Here is a 20,820-nt window from a genome sequence, read left to right as displayed (position 1 = left end):
CGGGAATGTGAGTTTCACGCTTGGTGTTCGCATTGACGAACTTTGCGAATTTTATCGTCACTCCTTTCAGTGCCTATCATGCTTGCAGCAACGCGACGTTGCTAGGAGATTTTCCGGTGAAAGCAGCCAGTCGCTTGTATGTACTCCAACCGTCTTCCCATCACCACTAAGCGCTCCTAAGATGGCGAGTATGACTTCTCCATGTCATCAGGAGGTCTGGTGAGCGGCCTCAGCGGTCTATGTAAATCCACTACCTTCCAGTGGTATGCCCGGACCCGAGGTTGAGGTGGTTAAGCAACGCTATTCCCTTATCACGCCGGTGGAACGACTTTCGACGAGTGCGCCTGGGAGGCATACAAAAAAAAGCCAACCGTCTTTTCACCAAGGCCATATCCGATGAAGTTAGGGACGATGATTTGAGCTGGGTGCATGACTATAATTTGATGCTACTGCCTGAAATGCTGCGCAAAGAATTGGCGAGGAGCAAGCAGAGTGTCAAGGTCGGCTTCTTCTTGCATACTCCTTTCCCCAGCAGGGAAATCTACCGTATCTTGCCTATGCGTAATGAGATTCTTTTGGGCGTTTCGCATTGTGGCATTATCTAATCCAAATAAGTCCAAAGAAATTCTTCGAAAAGAGAATGACCAGAAGCGCATTGCGAGGCTGGAATAAAAGTTCGAGGGCATCAAGCTCATCGTTGGTGTTGAGCGTCTGGACTACATTAAGGGAATGCCGCAGAAGCTGCATGCGTCGGAGGTCTTTCTAAGTGTCAACCCACTCTGAAGTGCCAACTTACTCTGGGTTGGCAAGGTCGTTAATCGCCGTACCAAGCCGACAAGATGTCGAAGAGTATCAAAACCTGCGGCGGTGGTGAATGAGTCAGTTGGCCGCATCAAGGGGAAGTTTACCACCGTTGAATATATGCCTATCCACTTTCTTTACAAATCAGTTAATACTCATGAGCTAGTTGCGCTCTACGCCGCGTCCAATTCTTGCGTCGTGTCTTCCACGCGTGACGTGATGAATTTGATGGCTTATAATTACATTGCATCTCAGCAGAAATTTGACGGCGTTTTGTGCCTCTCTGGATTTGCCGGTGCTGCACAAAGTTCGAATGACAGCGTAATATTCAACCCTTAGAGGCCGGTGGAGCTGGCGAGTGCATATAGAGAAGCTGCCACCATGGATGACGAACAGCGAGCGCATCTTAAAGTTAGCTAAGCTTGATAAAGATGTTCCCAAATGCACCATATATGAGCGCTGGTCTTTTCCAAGTTGTGAGGCGGCAGCTAATCTCATTTCCAGTGCAATTTGGGGCCAATCCTTTTTCACAGAGCTCACTTGAACGTCAACCCGCTCCGCCGAAAAGTTACAATCCACAAAACTGGCCGTAGGCCAAACTAGCAGGGGCTATGCCGTTGTGTCTGGGGCTACTACATGATGACGTGTCGTTGCCTCAGAGCTCAGAGAAAGTTGGTCGCTGTGGCACACGGTGGGAGAATGATGCGCGGCCGTGCGATTACTGCTTCTCTCCTTAGGTAAAAAAAACTTTCCCGCTAGGCAGGCGAACTGACATGTACAGTATTTTTAGTAGAAAGGTAAAAGAAACAGGAAGTCATTCCAGTTTACTTGTCAATTGTTTACTGGTATGTGGTTGGGGGGGATGCATGTACCGACTCTCCTCCCATTTCATGTTTAAATGGTTTGAGGAATACTATATACTCGGAACTTATTTCTTCGATTTACTCTCTGCATATCCTGTCGGGAAACCGCTTGATATTTTTCAGTTCAGTAACGGAGCTCATGATGTCATTGTGAGTGATTTGGGCCAGCGACGGGCGGGAATGAACCGAGACAAAAGGATAAAGCATGCTAGAAGGCAATTTTTGTCGTAACAGGTCCAATGCCAGAAGATTGATTTCTAGAGACCCTTACAGAAAGGGATAATTATTATCATCCTGTTGCCAAGGACGTGGTGAGGTAGAGATAAAGGGAGAAGGATTCCGGAACACCAACAACATGGGCCTTGCAGTTGTGCGGTGCTAATTGAATCAGATGATCAGACGTCATCGTCAGCTACGGTGCTATAAAGCAAGGTAAAGCCAAGGGTATTTTAGTTTGCTTCTTTCCGGAATTTGGGTATCATTTGCGACCCACTTCGCTTTCGGCCCTCCTGAGCTTATTGGTGGCTGTTTTCTCCGAGCCAATGTAAATACAACGTACATCTCCTCGCAGTCGAGAAAGAGTTGTGCTTATCATTCACAGGTATCAATGGTGACCAAGAAAGGCTGAGACGGGATGAAGAACAATACTTTTCATGCGTTGGTTCCCAGCGGCATGCGCTCTCACGCCATCTTACCATGATCCAACAACTGAATAATCAATTCGTTGCGGATAAGAGGTTATGGAGATGGATTGCACTTTATCTGAATCAGCGAGAGTTGTATATATTTTCTTGACAGAGGCATTCACGGTGAAGTTATAACTGGCAATGGTCATTAGGTTTAGGAATTTTACTATAGACATTCACGAGAGGCAGATATTTCACAGGTGCGGATGAAGGAGCATATGTCATGGCTGTGCAATGTCTGGTCCCTTCAGGTCACGTAGTAGACTGCAAGTGTATCTATACAGATCAAGCAGAGCCCTTCTCCCTTTCCTTCAGCCAGAGTCTGGTATGGCCAACAAATCTGCGTGCCGCACCTACCGCCACTGCCTGGCGAACAAAGAAGTCTCAGCTTTCCTCGCAGATTTGTACAATATCAAAACATTGTTCTAGCGCAATGTCACGCGCTTTTCTGATATTATCCCTATAATTTTCGGTACCCACCCGTGACGGATGCCAAGTACCATACTCTCCCACGGCTGCCTCAAGAAGTCCAGGAACATCGTTCAAATCATCCCCAATCAAGTTCGGAGCTGGTTCAGACGTCCGGGAGGAAGAGCCCGCGGGTTGGGATAACTGTGACAGAAGGACAATGATATTTATTTGTAGAAGTGCCGAGCCAGGGGCGACGCTGTTGGTAGATTTATTCTGCTTAAGAAGGCGTTGCCGCTCTTCTGCATACAGCTGCTCCCGAACGTTATCGGGAATATCACCATGAAACTCCAAGATACCGCCTTGCTCTACATATTTGGCAAGGGTTCTCAGATGATGCGCGCCCCGAGGTGGGACCAGATGCAGGGAGAAAAAAGCCATCACATCCTCGTCAAGACTTGGAATTTCGGTAGTTAAAAATTGCCCGAGTTTGCCTTGCCATTTCGATAAACATCTTCAGCCATCACAGACCAACCCTTGCATGGAATCAAACCAACCTTTGGCGCTCCCTACGCACCATTGGTGATTGAGTTGGGAACGCCGGCCCAGCTTCACGCAAACCCACCCCTCCAGCGCAAACTATAGTTGCTATCGCTAGACTAGTGCCCCGCCATCCCACAAAATGCGACCATGTTAATCACCAACAAAACCTCGTAATTGGTTGCTTTTAGCTAGGATGATTTCCGCGGTTTGGGGCCGTCCAGGTGTCACGCACCGGACGTCGTTTTCGCTACTATTAGTTTCGTTGGCAAAACTCTACTTTTCGAACCGCTGTTGTGATTCGCAGGAATTACATTGATTACTATTCCAGAGGGTATACGTGAGGCTAGATATACAGCATGAGCTTCAAGTTGGTTTCCAATTGACCTGCTTCTTCGTATAGATACCTGGGGAGTTAATGCCGATGGTGCGGCTTTATTCCTGATCTGCACCAGCCTCAAATCATAACACGTCCTACTTGAAGACAGAATCCGTTAATTAGGTTCACGCCCAACTCTATACAATACAGCTTGCGTTCCTCAATAATTATATTCGTGAACGCCTTTTGGAGTTCATTTTTTCCATTTTCCATCCCAGATACTTCGATCATGCCCCTCACCAACACGCGTCCCCTTGTTACGGACCTAAATACCCGTCACCAATCGATGCGGCCCCACCGGGTACACAGAAGGGCCACCGAGAGCCAACCAATCTATCTGCCAGCATATCACGTGCAGCATCTTATACTCTGGCATTCCCAGAGATCCAGGGAAAAGAGAGACTCATCATGCTCAGTGAGCAAGAGCATGATCCGCCCTGACCGGACCCACCGTCAGGAGTTATCCTGTACACATGCCAATTTGCATCCCTACTATCTCTAGCTGCCATTGAAGCCTCATGTTCAGTCTCACTAAATCCCTCGCTTTTTGAGCCTCTGCCTGGCGGGACGTATATCGGAAAATGCGGTGTCCGGCGGCGCCGTGCCAACATGAGGGTCAATACTGCTGGCAGGATCCCATTGGGAGAAAGCATTACCAGCTTGAGACCGACTAAGCAAGGAGTCCTCCATGTTGAAGCCGGCCCACACCGCCTTTTACATCTCGCAATTGCTAGGCTATGATTCGCTATTACCCACTCACTCTTCATGCAAACGACATGTTTTTCATTGGTCATAATCGCGTGATAATGTACGCGTCCGCCATCGGGAGATCTGTGCACGACGTAAATTTAGATAGGTCTCAATTATTTCGCGCGGAGGTCAATATCTGTCCACCGTGCCACTCATCGGTGCCATTAAGAGCCAATACATGGCTCCTGGGGTTTATGCTCCTGGCTCTCGGCAGCCGTCAACACTTCCCTAAAATGGGAAAGAGCGCTTATAGTGGATCTACCGCAGGGGGTGGGTGTTTCAGACCTACCTTGTTGTAAATCCCATGACTGAGCACTGGGTGGAAGACTTTTCTACCTGTACTATAATAGTAACCGGGTTTGGATGTTTAGCGGTGTTGGTTCCATATTGCCAACACACGAGACCCGTCCACTCCTGGATGTTCAGATATGCCTTCGCAATGGTCCTCCATTTAGGATAAATGGGGATTGAAAGGAAGTTTTTCGAGAAAAAAAAATAAGACCGGCGAATTGACCTTACGAATACGAGCTCATGAAGTGAGCTTACAAACTGATAAATACGGATAGCCTGGTTTCCTACTAATGAGTCAAAATTCATTCGGGGTACAACGATGGCTGGAATTAGCTGAAGACGTGTGGAGGCAAACTCAAATAGCATTTCTTATTGGCTGTTTAACCGCTGATTTGTGCTTTCCCCACTCTACCAAGGACACACCCAAATCTTCAAACAGGTTACTAATGAGGGCTGGGAGTCTCAATGAAACCTGGTCATCTGCCGTTCTTTCACGAGATATTCTGATTGTCTTCAGGAGCCTCATCATCTCTCCAAACCAATGGCAAGTGCAAGTCATCACGCGTCTAATTTTTTGGCTTTGCTATCATTTGCAACCAACTCATCCATCAATCTCCTGGAAGTAATTCAGTCTCAAACAATCATTTCAGAACCTTTGCGTGATTTGGCCAAGGAACTTGAATCCACAAAGAACATCTTCGCCTCACTCGACAAGCTAGTCGCCGCTTCAACACTTCCCATGCTTCTTCGACTGGCTTCTCCCTTAAAAGGGTGTGGCACAGCCTGTAACGAATTTAAAGAAAACATTGCCGAGACACACGCTCAAAGCAATAAGAACAACATACGCATCGCGGGAAAACCACAGACTCTCAAGGAACATGCCGAGACTTTCAGGCGACTCCTCAACTGTTATAAATCGACATTTGAAATCGTGCTCCTAGCTTCAACGATGTGAGTTTACGGTCTCTATTTTTAAAAGGAAATGCAACACTAACCATCTTGCGTTTATGTATGATTGCCAACCCTCTCTCACCACGACCAAGGGTTTGATAGACATCAAAGCACTAGTCTATTACACCATCGAAGACATTGATTATCTTACCGAAGAAGAGGCTGATGGGCTCGGACTTACCCTAGTCTCCAGGGAACGGAGCGACATGATATCGGTTCTGGGAGATTGCCGAGAAATTTGCATTATGTTCCGCAAGCTTGTTGATCAGACCGAACAGACTACCCAACACAGTGAAGTCAATAGCAGTGCGGCTTCAGAAAATATTATACCACATCTGGCGGATCCGCTTTCCGAAATTCATACCCGACCTTCTTCACGCCATCTCATTGCCTACTTCGAGGCATTGAAAGATGGTTCTCGCAAGTGGGATGTGGGCACATTCATTACATGTCCACAATACCTGGCGAAGATCATTGGTCCAGGAAGGGACATGTATTACGAGGATCCGTTGCAAGGGTTACATTTCCCACCCTCGTTTGCCGACCTATGGAACCAAACACACCCTCAATCACGCATCGACTCGTTGCACTTCGCAGTATGTCCTCCTGGCTGGTCCAGTGGAATCGAAAGCCTTCGCCTTGATTTAACATACACGGGAGAAGGTCCTTTGAGTATGGGCTTGAATTTATTGCTTGAAGGGCCAACCACACTGGACTGTGGTATGTTTTGTCAACTTCTACAATGGATGGCGATTCGCTATCTTATAGGAGATGATATGTTCGATCGATTATTCCCGTTTAAGAAAGGCTTCACTATAAGCCAGCGGTGTTACAAGCCCGTCGATCCTGCAACCCAAATCGGCAATCTACTGTTTCCTTTCTACGACAGGCCTCTTCATGAAAAGGCAGAATACCATTTGAAATCTCGGGCCCGCATCCAGATGAGGGCCTTTTTCAATCATCCAAGGTACCTTTCAAAGCACCCTAAGGGAACGGGGCGTTTACAAAACGTCATTCAAATCGATGATTACCTCGTCACATTCCGCCCCGGGGCTCCACAAAATCTCCTATCAAGCGAAGAGCTTGAAGTTGCATTGATTGCAGCCTACAATGCGCCCCGAACTTTGGCCAATGAAGCGGAGATTCGCTTTTTCGCAACAAATCCGGATAATGTGCATCCTTATCTGAAAAAGTCCTTCGGATCTCTAGCTAGGGAAGCGACAGGTTTTGAGGACCACACTTTGAGTGAAGCGGAATGGAGAAATACCAAATTCGACAGAGTGAGGATGGCGCACGGGTGTCATCTTATATTCAACTTCCAAAGGCTGATCACATCTCTCGAGAAAACTAGAGATGCCTACCTTAATGGAATCATGGACAAGGACGTCATTTACAGAGCCAAGGAGTTACAAAGGTGCGCTTTCCCAAAAGAGTTTGTTGGATAAGGCGGAAAGCTTGCTCACCTTAATGCCTAGGCTGTAGCGTCAATTCAAGTTAGGGCTAATTGCAGTTCTTCGCCCTGTAACTCGGCCTTGGTGCGCGGTATCACGCCCTCGATAAGCCGTGGTACATCGACTGTCTGATTTCTCGCGACTCCTGTCGCGCGGGGCTATCCAAATCCGCATCGGGTGCTGTCTTCTTTATGTATATCGTAGTTTATTGTCAGGGCTCAGACTAGATATACATATTACGCGAGCATCTATGGTTCTATTTTTATGCTATCACTAGACATAGACACTACTGACGTCGGCGACCTTCATTAAGGAGAAGGTTAAATTCCGCCAGTTAAATTCGGTTTCGCAGAAATTCTTGCGGATATTAGTAGTCATGCTGCGCGCTTCTCTTCGTTACTTCTTCGTGTTGCAAAGAGGAGGGCTACAATGATCAGCCAAAGCATTCGAAGCCGAATGGTTTCACTTACCAATGGAAGGACATGATCGGAAGGTTCCAGATTATTGTCCTTATCATTAAGGATTGGCAATCCACTGGGCTGCTGTTCTCGGGTGTACAGCATCAAGCTGAAGTTGAAATTCTCTGTGCTCAACCGTCTCCGGTTGCTGACAAGTACGAACCCCTGCATCTGCCAGCATGGACCCGAGGACAGCCGTCAATCAAACGATAAGAATATTTTTGGCATGGCCTCTTCAAGATCAGTTGTCGCACCGGATGTGAGCTCGCAATCTGGAGCTACCCAAACCGATATGCCACGTTCGTTGCGGCCAAGCATTTATGGATACGATGAAGCGCTACGCGAGACGTCGAGCGAGAATATGATGCCATTTGGAGACGCTTATTCTTCTGCAACACTATCAGAGGGCCACTCAAACACCCTTCCCAGTGGCTCCTCAGAAACTCTGCCTGCGCTATGGAATTGAGCCTGTCGCAATTCTCGCCAAAGTTCGACGTCTGAGAATTCCACGACGAAGACCTGCTCCTTTATTTCGGGCCATAAACGGTGGAGCAAGGGACTTGTGTCTTTATGCCAGACAGGTATAATCCTGTACAACCTTGCTGGTTAGCTAGGTGGCGACATATTTACCGAGACGCTTGAATCCAGTTCTTTTCAGACAGTGTGATTGATGTATCGTGCCTGAGAGGTTGCTGTTCTACGCTTGCTAAGTGGATGTTGTCAATACCGGTCAGCGCGATTACAAATTCTAGAATGGCATCTACTCCGTGCGGCAGGTGGAAGAGCAATTTCTGAGCGGAGGTATTGGTTGGACAATCTGCGCTATTTCGCGAAACTTATCAAACTGCTTAGAAATAGATGCGAACATCCTGACCCACGTGCCCCAGACTCATTCTGCTCGCGCAATCTATCAAGATCAAGCTATGTCCCCGCGTCCATGCTGCGCCTATCTCAGTATTAGATCCCAACCATGATGCGCATTACTCTGGCGATGATTCTCGTCCGCCGCTCTGTGATGGCCACCGACCACACAATTCAACACATACCCTGTTGGAATATCTACATCCACATTACCTTGAGAGACTCCGAGCAATTCAAACGCCGCTCACACAGACCCAAACCATATATCAGGCTACTTTGCCTAGCCGTTTACTCCTAGAGAAAGGGCCTTCTGATGGTATCGGCCAGCGTGCTTTTCCTACCACAAGTTTCGGAATATGGACACAGACCCTTGGATATTGATGGTTTGATCCCTTTCTAGGAAGGGGGCCTGGGTTATGGGGTTATGGAATGGTAACGAGCAAAGAGGAAGAATAGGATTGCAAAGACCCTTGGTGAATTGCGTACGAGTAGATACGAGTAGAATTCAATAGCGAGTTGCCACGTGCAAACTAATGCGCAACTTCAGCAGGAGCCATATACACTGCGATTTAGGATAGATGTGGCAGGTCTTCTTCAGACACGATTCCAACCCCAGTGACGAATTTTACCGGACGTTTGCTTCTTCCTGGTGATAGTCGCTTCCTGGGACACTCACGTCTAGTAAGGAAACGGAGTTTCCTTCTAGTCTTCGATATCAACCCTTTTTCCGGGGAGTATTTTTTGAGACTAGCGCGTAAGCATGGGGATAAGTCGTTCCTGCAGTCGCTCCGTGTTCTTCGGTTGGCTCGCACCGTTCCCGTGAAATAATGGTTTTGCGAATGTCGATCGGCTGGATTGCAAGACGTATGATTGCAGGGCGTCTTGGAAGACTCGGTAGGGGACTTCCCTTTATCTTGGATCTGGATAACATTAGTGGGTTCTCAGTCTGCTGCTCAGCAATAATGCTTATATGTATCTAAGCGGACATGGTAAGCTCTCCTCGATTGACTTACTGGAGAACGTTTGCCTTTCTCGGTTAACTTTTGATCCTGTTTCAAGTTGCCTGTGTCGAAGTACTGGGCTAATTGGCCCATATTTGCATCCGAAAGTGCCCCATATCAATCAACCGAACGTCTGAAGAGGGGAATTTATATCCCAATCTATAAACCCGTGCAATGGGTTACGCGCAAACGTAAACATTACAGCATTCCAGGATCTCCCTGGAATGTCGCAGTGGGGGTTGTGGATGTGTTGCTGGAATGTGACGCAACTGGGGTTTGCCACATCACCGGACAAGGAAGAGAGAATAGCGGTATGTCAGTATGAGAAAATATGAGAAGGAGTGCCAGTTAGATTCGGGTACCGTGTGGATTGAGCTTCTCATGAACTCCGGTTAGCTCTTACCCTTGCACCATACCTAGTCGTGGCGCCCTGGCCGAGCATCCCGGGAATATTACCACAAACTCGACGACCTGGTGGGTTTTCTTCGGAGTGAATCCTGCGTGCGCTGGCGCAGAAACCTTAGCCAATAGGACTGGTGAAGATGAAGAGTAGAATTTATAAACGTTATATCATTGACTCCCGCCTTCCATAGACTGCCGACCTTGGGCAGTGATTTAAACCGACGTTCAAGCCGAGCATCGTACCACACTTTCGGTGAGCAATGAAAACTTCGTATGCACGTCAAGTTGACTGTGAGGACAGACTGTCAACCTAGGACGAAGGGGGGCGGTTTCCGAGACGAAGATGAAGAGAGGAAAAATTAACGGTAAAACTTAAGGCGCCGGCCCCAGGAAAGTCAACCAAGCGAGTTCCCCATGTGGCAGACAACGCGTGCCAGTCGGCCGAGACTAAGCCAAATTGCGTACTCTGCTGGCTGCACTATCGAGTCGCGATCGAATTGGTAGCATATGAGCTTCCACCAATCAAAGACTTTTCTGTAGCCGCCGTGCCTTTAGTCCTTAGTTGATGAAGCCGGTCGGTTCGTGGCGACGCTAACAATGCGTCCAACGTCCAACACAGAAGATCGAGGTCCTGACGCTCTCCATTTGAATCCATGGGGAAGGGAGCCGGTGATAAGACGACCATCACGACTACCGTCAAACCCACTATCCCGAGCAGCCTGAAAAACGTTCTCATAGTTCCTCATATGTAGATTTATTGTGTACCCTTCACGCTCATGATCATGGGTCACGTCGAGACAATAGACGTCAGTCTTAGTTGTGGGGAGAAATGAAGTCATCGCCCCAGTCATCGGCCATGGGATGGTCGGTTATGATATTCCGGTAGAGATGGCTGTGTTGAACGAGGCATTGCAAGGCCGCTAGCACCTTCACCTTCCGAACAAGTAGGAATGTATTGAACTCCGAATCGAAGGGATCGGGCATCTAACCATAACTAGGCTCTGTAGGGGAAAAGCTGCGCAACAAGCCACTCTAGCGACGTGCAGGCACCTCTTCATGGTGTTAGGGGCCAGTAATCGAGTATTCCAAGAGTATTCGAAGAAGCAAAGACCTGCACATTATCTCCATCGTTCGTTTCGTATTCCGAAGAAGCATCATTGGATAGATAGAATGAATATAGATCATCCCAAATTCAAACACCAAATTGTAAGGTTCAAGCTAGGCTTCCGTCGTTAGCAATTCGTATTCCCACTCTTTCTGCCTTTCTCGCGGTCCGATGATCCCTTCGCTGCAATGGAAAAGGCATCCTTCATTCAGGTGTAGAGTGAACAGAGATTTTGTGCGAGGATGCTTGTTTTGATAGAATGCTTGTTGTGATGAGAGTTGAGAGTTGAGAGTTGAGGGTTGGTGGTTGGTGGGTGTTGATGAGCAGGTGTGGTGAGATGTGTGTGGTGAAACATCACTGTTGTGGTGAATGGTCGGGTGGTGAAGGGAGCGTGGTCAACGTCGCACAGAGGCAGCGCGGTTTCTTGCCATTTCAAGACCAGCTTTGCCCCTGTTTCAAACGCTCTAATCACAATGCTTTCTGTGGGGCACTTCCTGCGGCGATTCCGTAATAGGAAGGACTATTTCCACGCCAGGTATGTACCCTATTCCACAAGATGAAGGGTTCCTGCAGCGGCTGCCACACGATGGCATGCGTGCTCTTGCTGGGAGGTCCCGGTGGCAACGAGCGGCACAATACTATGCGCGGTAATTGGCTAGAAATGCCGAATAGTTCGATTTGGTCACCCAAGATTTCCGCTCAGCCTCATTCAGTTGTTCGCCAATATATATATATATAAAGCATTAAGGAATGATTGCGTCGAAGGTCCCACAGACCAAGTATTAGGTACGTTCCTTCAAATTCATTTCCTTCGCGACGAGTCCATTAGAATCATCCGTTCTTTACGCTTCGATATCTCAAGTTACGATCCATTTTTTGAAAACGAAGGTACAAGCCCACTCTGATGGCGCCGAAATTCCTAAAGTCACCGATGTTCTTTATTTAGAGCCACTGGGGAAACACCGATCCCAGACACTCCATTCGATTATTGGAAAAGCTCTGGGAACTGTCCCTGGGGCTCCAGGAGCAAGAAAGCACCCAGGCCCGACTTATACGTTCCTGGAGCCGATGGACTCCAGTTAAAAAAAAGTAACATGAATCTCAATTACCTTGAATGAGGTGTCTTTAATTCTGGACGATTTTCAACTGAAAAGCAGGCCTCCATGAGTGACCATTTGGAAGCCTGAGAATGAGCACCGAAAAGATGCAGTAACGATGAAAGGATTGGCTTATAGGGTTCCGAACTTTGTTCCCGCCCAAGTAGATCCAGAGTAAGTTCATGGCGAAGGCTCGACTTTGACATCTGCCTCCTTCGCTTTCGCTTTCGCTTGCTCTTCCTCCTTGGTAGGCTTTCTTGCCCACACGCGTTTCCTAATTGTCATCAGTATGAAGGACTTTAGCGGGGCGATCGGCAGAAAACCTACGCAGGTTCATAGGCGTGAATGTGCGGATTCTTCAACTCCTCGCGCACTTTAGCCAGATACACATGCACCTCCTCCTTTGTCCACGGCTCCGGCTCCCCATAGTGTGTTAGCATCCACATCACCCAGCCCTCCATAGCGGCGTTCCAGTGGGCAAACTGGAGATAACCGGCCTCCTTTAGTAAGGGATCCTTCGGCCAAGGGCCTAGCGGGATCTTGTACTTTTCCTCGTACACGTCGGCGAACCCGGCTTTCTCAATGGCGTTGCGCATCGTCTCATGCGTTCGGAGTGATCGCCCTGCTCGCTCGGCTAATCGAACGAACATAGGCCCCCATTCAGATAGCAGATGCTCTTTCTTTAAGGTCCCATCGTCGCTGTAGACTCGCACGTCTAGTTCCATCTGCTCGATCCAGCCACCGGGCTCGAGGGCGCTGTAGTCAAAGATGTCAGGAACTCATGACTCGCGAGACTGAGCGGTTAGGATTATAACTCACTCATAAGCTTGTTTGTATAGCTGGGCCCATCCATCCGAATTAAATGCGCCATACATAAGACGCAAATGGATGAAGTCAAACGGGTCCCGCCATGTCCACTCGCGGAGCACATCATCCACTTCAAAGATGCAGTTCGGCGGCATCCATGACACGGGCGGGGGAAGATATCCACGCCACGGACGGTAGCTAAGGAATGTCAGTCTAAAGACAAAGATAAAGAATAAAGCTGCCGAGATAGAAATCTAGTACCTGACGGATAGAGATCGGCAACATCACTAGAGATTCGTTAGAGGTTCCTCCAAAGCGGGGTTACTTGGTTGAAATACATTGCCCAACTCCCTTGACCAGTTCCGATATCCATTATATTCTATAATGTGATATGAGCAGGATATTCAGCGAGAAACGCTTTGGGGTAAATATACCTTGGGCGAATTGCCGATAGGGGCGCGAAATAGAGAATTTGGCTGGTTGTGGTCTAGGACAAGGAAGACCATATGGCTGAGATGGTTAATATCAGGGAGAATGGGACTAGAATGGTAGATGGAATGGACTTACCCGATCTCAAAGGCCTCGAATTGCTGTTGGTCAGAAGGACCCCTGAACATGGTTATTCCTTGTAAGACAGAAATCAAGGCATTGCAACCAACCAGTAATCCTCTTCTTTGGTGGCCTGGTATCTAGGTGCGGGTTTAGTTCTTAATAGCGATCTTGGACTGGATTATAGACTGACCTTCGACCATTTTCCATGCGTCCCTTGTGGATCGCGGATGCGATCGAGGTGGTCTCTCTATTGAAGAGGAGTGAAAATGCGACTACCTAGACATAGGGGTAGTTCACCGTGGCAACTCACGACTGGAAGTCCTGCGGATCCGTGCCATAGCTGGGGCCCATAGAGTAGAAATCCGGGTCCTAGAACTTTCGAGTGAGAACTGGCGAAAAATCACATTATATAAAAGCAGCACCCACCACCGCAATTTGCGGTAACTTTTCCGCCATAGTCGCGATCCTTTTTTTATTGTGAAGAGTGCAGGGGGAGATAAAAGGAAAAGGAGAAACGAGGGGGGGGTGGAACATGCGGCGGTCGGGGTAGATGCCGTTTAGGCTATGGCCAAGTCGGGGTTAGACTGAAGCACAAAAGTACAAAGGAATCGGTGACGGGCCAGTAACGATGCATCCATCGCCAGCCCTGGTCCACCATCCAGACACGGAAGAATATGCCTTGGTTGGGAAATATGCATCGTGCTTTGCGACCTCGACACAGTGGCTCTTGGAACAGAGTGAGTTGAGGGTGAGAATGAGTTTGCGTTGGAAGGCACTGGGTTCGACATAGCTGCTCATCGGGACGAAGCTGAAGACCGTCTTTCCCGTCACTCGGATTGATGCTAGCCCCCCCTGGAAGCTTTATTGTTTTGACCTAGTTTCTCCTCATCGAGGTGTTCAGGCACGCACGAGGCCCATATGCGTCGATAGAGCCTCGCAGGTCGAGCCGCGTGAAAAGCGAGTTTCGGATCATCGCGTTCGAGATCCGCTAGTTTCTCCAAAATGGGCCGAAAGCGCTCGGTCGCCAGCACATCTTTCTGGTTTGCTTCCTGCCGCGAGAGAGGATTGTGATGGTCAGTCACAATTTAATTTGCCATTGCACTCAGCTTCCCTATGGTGGTTCAAGTTCGGATGTGGCCTGTGGATGGGCTTTATTCCTGTGAATTGAGATTTCACTCGGCTGCTGGCCCGTTAGTTCTTTGGGGCATCCATCTTCTTCACGAGCAAATAACCCATGTTAAACAATTTGCTTTCTACCTGGCGCCGGTCTCTCTTATAGGCTGCCCATTTGTAAACAGATAATCCCAGATCCTTACGGTGGTGGGACGAATCGTTCAGCGCAATCGGAAATTGGCTACTGTTGACGGCTGTTTGTTTATGGCGAGCTGTTGGACATCCATATTTCCATTTTGATAATAATTGTTGTATTGAATCACCCATCCTACGGTAGCCAGAATTGGTATGCAGGAGTTGACGGAAGGGTCATTAACGGTTGTTGAAAGCCCGTATAAATACCGTATCAAGCTCAGGCGCTCATCGCGCCTTGTTTAAGAACGTGGGCGGCGAAAACGCCATGTGTTGACCTAAACCTCGCAGGTGTCAGATCACTGGTGTCTGATCGTTGTTTAATCAACGGGCTTTCCATCTATCAACTTCCCATCTTTGTCAACAAATCTATGAAGGCGTAATCCAACGCAGAAAAAATAGCAAGTAAAATAGCGAGTTTCCGTTATTCAACGCTGTCCGTGGGATGGCGGACATTAACTCGGCGACTCTTTTCGCTCTATCGGATGGAAGCGTGATGCCGTGGGAATTCCAACGGTCACAAAGTTTGCTACTACTGAGTCGATTATGTTTACCTCGCCTAGCTAGTCAACACTCAGTGAATACTTCTACCCGGCATTCCATGCTTGCACCCAGACTAATCAAGCGTGGCATCCGAACAACACATCTATAGCGCTGTGTAGGACTTTACCGCTTGTTACTTTCTTCTTCTGCCCATAAATAATGTCTGCAAATATGCTATTTACGGGTGGAAGTCCACATATAGAGCACCAAATCACAACACTACCCTCGCAAATAGGCGGAGAAGATAATCTAATATTCTCAAATGACATACAAGTGCCCTGCCATGACCGCGCCGAACAAAAGGCAATCGATGCTCCTGGCCCTGCCGAGTGGCCTGGCGTGGAATTTCATCAAAATCATGAAGGCCTAGTTATTCGTCATGAGTCGCCTCACTCGGTGCAAAAGCACGAAGGCAGTTGTGATGGTCACTATCATGGGCAATCAGATTGCTCGATTGATACGGGTTCCATCCATTGCGGATCGCGGCCTGTGATCTGTTGGCTCGGATGTCTGTCTACGTCAGTGCCATTCAGCCATCTCCTGCTAGGGTCACCGCCTGGGCATTTTGACTATGCGCCGAGTTTCCTTGGAACTTGCCTTTTCCCAAACCAAGAGAACATCAACTCTCCCTACCCACAGCCGCTTGAGGCACTGCGGCACGACAGCCAGAATACTGTTGCTGGACCCTGCCAAGCCTTCTGGCAGCCTGTCAATCTTCTATATAGCGCGCAGGATCCGTCCAATTTGAGCCTCGGAGGTTCGCAAACCAACATCCCTCGACGGCAGTTCAAATGTGACGTTCAGGGATGCAAGAGTCATTTCAAACTTCGAAAGACCCTTAATCGTCACCTGGCAAGCCATTCAGGGGAGAGGCCTCATGTCTGCTGGGTACCTGGGTGTCAACGCAGCTTCTTGCGTCGGGACAACCTTAAAGCATACTATGCAACGCACGGGAAAAGTAAGGGCCGCAATCGCTATGTGGCTACCCTGGATAAGACAGCATCTGTCTATAACCCTGAATTCTGTGGGCAGCTAACGCCGGAAGGATGGCCACTAGATTACTCTGGCCAAAATTGATCCTGGCGATCGAGATGTACGATGGCGCTGAAGTGTCAACTTTCTTGCTATCAAGCACGGGAAGCAACGGGATAGACTTTTGAATGCAGTCAAAATTTGTTCCCTCTAGGACTGTTCTTTTTCGTGTAAACTAACTAACCTACAGATCCCCCAACCACAGCCTTGTAACCCTCCATCCGATTTTCTACAAACTGATTTGATATGAGATACATTCAGATGAGCAGAGCCAATACGAAAACATTCACTAAGATCAAAGCTATTCACATTGTTTGATAATCGCAATGCCATATTAGATTGCACGGAGACCGAGGCCAACGAGGTCCAGAGACTCGGACAAAGAATATATGTAGGTTAAACGACGATGTCCCAACAGCTGGGCTACGACGAAGCCAGCAATGTAATTGTGGCTGGAGACCACCCACTTTTGGTTGTTATCGTGTCATATCTACCAGCCGCAAATAGCTTTCTGCGAATGGCGGACCTAGTGACCAGTTGGAAAGATTCCTAGTGTGCAAAAAGATAGGGTTTACGAGTAGATTGTCTGATTTCCCGACCTGGTCTCCATCTAAAAGTATAGAGCGTTGTAAAGCCAATTCGCCGATAGGCCACATCTTCAAGGGATATACCAACTTTCAGGTGGATAGTCCTAGGGTGTTGTAGCAAGCCGGTCCAGCGTGGGCGACCAGGGGACACAGTTCATTGTACAAATTGATGCACTTGAAGAAGCTATACCACAGACGGCTTACGCCACACAGAAGCTAGACGTAGTTCTCCCGCGAGGGTAATATTCCTCAAGACATGAGGAGAAATGGGTTATATAGCGGCGCAACAAGCTCTAGAAATTATAATATACTGGAAGTGTACGTTAGGAATCAGCGAGCCCTCTTAGGACTGGTAGCAGGCAAGATATTCTTTTCGGGGCTAAGTGGTGAACGGCCGCTCGGGCATAGTGGCCTAGTTAGCGTGTGCCGGGCCGTTCTTTTCACTAGACTCCCCTATCGATCGTGACAGAATTCTGTCCAGTGTACATATTGGCCCGCTGTTTTGGATGGGGGGGAAGAGGGGGGGAGGGGAAATACGGGGTACAGATGTGCCCCAGTCGGATGGTATATACATTTGAGGGTTACGTGATTCGTAGGTAAAGTCAGCATCAGGCAAGAAGGTATGTGGGCTCCGGGCTGGGCCCGGACCGGTATCGGTTGAAGAGAAGCAATGGTAGAGCTATCAATATGCGTCTAGAAATCTAAAGTCAACTGCTCTACACTTTCTGGCCCACCTGCACTTTCTGGCCTTGCCGAGAGCTATGTCATATCCGCGGCTGCTTTCAACCCTGGGCGAAGCTCAGCTATTCTCGGATTGGACCTGCTCGTCGTGCCAGAGAACAGCCTGGATGTCAACGGGAAAATTTTGTGTCGCGAAGTCTCCAGGGGTTCACGGTAATTCCAGTCTGTCTCCGGACACGCGGGCCGTTCATGGTTTAGCGTATCGGGGATATCGGAATTTGCTCCGGCTACGCACTAGCGACAAGGTATCTTTCTCAGGTTCAACCAAACGATGAACAGCCCAAAACCTCGCATTTACTTCCTTCCGGTGTCGTATCGGATAATGCGGGTAGGAGGAGCTTCTCAATGCGTTTGGTTAGTATCCACAAACTCTAAGGATAAATACCGCATTTTCGATTTTCGTAGTCAGAGCGTATTATACAGCCGTTAAATGGTTTTAATCCGTTGGCCATGGATACTAGTAAAATGATTCCGATTGTTTGCTTCTCTAGGTTCTAGTCAGGATTGGCTTTCTTTTAAAAAAGAAAGTGAGTACGGTGCTATAACTTGACAATTCTAGTAGGCAGTAGGAATCATAACTGAATAGGGATGACAAACTTTCGTAGCCTGAGTATAATGCTACATACTAGCACCATAAATAAGCCCTGCTAAGAAATAAAACCAGTTGCTAAAAGTGTTCTAATATCTATTTGCTACATCCAGCGGGAGAAGATAATCTGTTATAATTCGGGCAACGAACCAGATATGAAGTTTAGAGGCTATTCAAAGAAAATGGTTCCAAAGTCAATCAACAACACAAAGTAAAGCGGTAGAGGAGGGAACGGATGACTAAAAATGGTGCATATTTCAGGAAATCCATGAGCGCAATTCCAGGATCAATCAGACCAAGGATCATATCCTTCGGACCATTCAAACTCCTCCGCAGGATCCCACCATCGAATATCTCGGGGTCATCGTCGAATGCTGTATCATGTTCCAAATTGTAGTAGACTGGGTGGCGGGAAACTTGCCCTTGGACTTACTTTTACCATATGTTTGACGGCTCCGTGCGAGCTTCTGCTCTTCCTGGAGTCGAGCCTTTTCCGACCATACTTTAAGATCCTCTGGGTTCCTGATACACCAGATGACGACATCTCGTGCTGCCTAAAGCATTATGCCCGCAATCGCTAGCCTGTATGTTCAAGCCCAAAAAGTCATTCGCAAATGTTTTCAACCCCCAGTTGCGGGTCAATGGCTTCGTCGATGAAACGGAAGAGTAGACAGTCTCAGCAGTCAATATCGCAGAATCAACAACTTTAGCATGAGATATGCCTAGTACTTCAAGATCGTACTGGAGAGAATGACCAACCAACACGGTTGAATCGTCCATAAACTCCCACAATTTATCGCGTGCCTCTTGCCAGGTTCTAAATGCTGCACCAGAGGCAACGGCGCGAGTCATGATGGCCTGTGTTACACCACTGAACGTATATCTCCAGTCAAGCACCTCCTCGGATGGGTTCACATAGCGACTGATAAGCACTTCGCCAGTCAAAAAGTTGATCGCACTGAGAAAAGCGAGTGCTTGGCGACCGTCTCTGATTTCGACCATCTCACAGTCAATGGCGATGGCACAAATAGTGCCCGCGCCTTGTAGCTCCATGCGATGTACCTCTCGAAATTGATAGGTTGGAATTGATCCTTTGCGTGGACGTTTCTTGTTTCTTATGGTTGTGGGACCTATGATATATCCTTCTGTCTCAGGACGATTCCGTGGATGGCACCTCGAACGTAGATATCGCAAGATAAGATTCTGCTCCAGAAGGTTCATATCTGTTGGATAAGCTGCAGTGCTAGATGCAACACCTGGTAGAGCTTTTGTTGAAATGAATATAAGCCTCGGATTACTCAGTGGGTAGATACGAGCTCCTTACCTAGTATAGGGCCCTCGTTGATGTTTAGTACTGGCATAGAAGCCGGTAAACTATGTAACAAATGACCACCTGGAATTTCCGGTCGCTGCCCGGAGGGTCTCGAGGGCTCCTCGAGGGCATCTGTGTGGACAGATATTGACCGCACAACGGGTGTCACCGCTGCGCTTGATAGTACACTTGGTGGTGATACCTGGTGAACATCGTTTGGTCTACCCGGCGAGGCTGGCTTGGTATAATAGCTTTGGTAATGTTGTATAATCGCCATCTCATCCTGAAAGGTTTTTTCGCAAACAGGACACTGGAAAGAGTGACGCTTCTCTAGGAAATGATTCCTAACACCAACCAAACTCCGAAAATTTTCCCTCCCACACCCAGGACAGTAAAACCGAATAGAATATTTTTTATCCATGTTCATAACATTGAAGCTGCTCGGAATGATAACCGTACGCAGACCCCGCGTGAAGAACAGATGTAGAGAGATGTCGCGCTCTTTATTTGTCTGTCCAACACTTAGTCTGGCGCCCAAGGCATACACGTAGTCAAATTCATGCATGCTGCGACCAGAAACTATTGGCAAGTACCGGGGTTTTCGAACTACGCTGCGACACGCTGCTTCTCCACAACTGCTGCGCGGCCATGCGATTTCATTATCTCGGTCTGCTCTACAGGTGGCAAAGCCACACTAGTTGAAAATTATTCCACGCAGGGAGTATGCACTCTTTCCACTTTATTTTCCTCATGCGGTTTTGATTGGTTTTACCGAGGCCCGACTGCTCTGCGCGGCTCCAGTATCGCCCTGCCAGCAAAGCGATCCTGAGGGGGAATGTTGTGATACGAGGCTGGTGCAGATCAGGAACCAAGCCGCATCGTCGGAATTAAGTCCAAGGTGCCTATACGGACGACCAAGTTGATTTCCAATCAACTTGGCCTATTGTTGTATATATAGCCTCATGTTTCCCTCTTGAGATATAACAATAAAGATCATACCTCTGAACTACAACAACAATCAAGTTATTGAGAGCTTCGGACGAGCATGCAATCAAGAATATCCGATCGGCTCCTTCTACATATGGGAGCCGTCGCAACCTTGTGAGTAACCCCCGTCAGTAACTACGAATTATATTTCCAACCAATCTGCCCTCGATCAATATCCACTACTGCGCTCAGAGCGACATTGCTTTTTGAGGCGTCGTACCCGAGTTCATGCGATCAACCATGCTCTGCTGCTGAGAAAACACGATTGAAGCCCGATGGAGTCTAGCAAAAGCCATCTGAAAAAGACCGAATAAAGATATC

At 48.1% G+C, this 20,820-nt stretch overlaps 5 protein-coding genes across 5 annotated transcripts; 2 read left to right on the top strand and 3 right to left on the bottom strand.

Annotated features, from left to right (window-relative positions):
• Window positions 1-5,351: 5,351 nt before the first annotated feature.
• Window positions 5,352-5,877, bottom strand: N7489_004984 (uncharacterized protein; the record flags this gene model as incomplete). The annotated part of the gene is made up of 3 exons (XM_056710736.1): window positions 5,352-5,501; window positions 5,539-5,655; window positions 5,851-5,877. The coding sequence occupies 3 exons, from the start codon at window positions 5,875-5,877 to the stop codon at window positions 5,352-5,354; spliced, it is 294 nt and encodes a 97-aa protein (XP_056569157.1).
• Window positions 5,878-5,914: 37 nt separating this feature from the next.
• On the top strand, window positions 5,915-7,114 carry N7489_004983 (uncharacterized protein; the record flags this gene model as incomplete). Its single annotated transcript, XM_056710735.1, has 1 exon — window positions 5,915-7,114. The coding sequence occupies one exon, from the start codon at window positions 5,915-5,917 to the stop codon at window positions 7,112-7,114; it is 1,200 nt and encodes a 399-aa protein (XP_056569156.1).
• Window positions 7,115-12,224: 5,110 nt separating this feature from the next.
• N7489_004982 (class I SAM-dependent methyltransferase) lies at window positions 12,225-13,859 on the bottom strand (the record flags this gene model as incomplete). The annotated part of the gene is made up of 11 exons (XM_056710734.1): window positions 12,225-12,318; window positions 12,372-12,800; window positions 12,864-13,049; window positions 13,118-13,138; window positions 13,190-13,230; window positions 13,286-13,361; window positions 13,419-13,460; window positions 13,511-13,540; window positions 13,594-13,650; window positions 13,714-13,772; window positions 13,830-13,859. 11 exons carry the CDS (start codon window positions 13,857-13,859, stop codon window positions 12,225-12,227), a joined length of 1,065 nt encoding a protein of 354 aa, XP_056569155.1.
• Window positions 13,860-15,410: 1,551 nt separating this feature from the next.
• Window positions 15,411-16,328, top strand: N7489_004981 (uncharacterized protein; the record flags this gene model as incomplete). Its single annotated transcript, XM_056710733.1, has 1 exon — window positions 15,411-16,328. One exon carries the CDS (start codon window positions 15,411-15,413, stop codon window positions 16,326-16,328), a length of 918 nt encoding a protein of 305 aa, XP_056569154.1.
• Window positions 16,329-18,704: 2,376 nt separating this feature from the next.
• N7489_004980 (3'-5' exonuclease) lies at window positions 18,705-19,253 on the bottom strand (the record flags this gene model as incomplete). Its single annotated transcript, XM_056710732.1, has 1 exon — window positions 18,705-19,253. One exon carries the CDS (start codon window positions 19,251-19,253, stop codon window positions 18,705-18,707), a length of 549 nt encoding a protein of 182 aa, XP_056569153.1.
• Window positions 19,254-20,820: the final 1,567 nt, after the last annotated feature.

The sequence above is a fragment of the Penicillium chrysogenum genome, assembly GCF_028827035.1.
Source record: "Penicillium chrysogenum strain IBT 35668 chromosome Unknown utg000002l_segment0_segment0, whole genome shotgun sequence".
NCBI classification, from domain to species: Eukaryota; Fungi; Ascomycota; class Eurotiomycetes; order Eurotiales; family Aspergillaceae; genus Penicillium; species Penicillium chrysogenum.
This window is presented reverse-complemented; position numbering and strand designations above follow the sequence as displayed.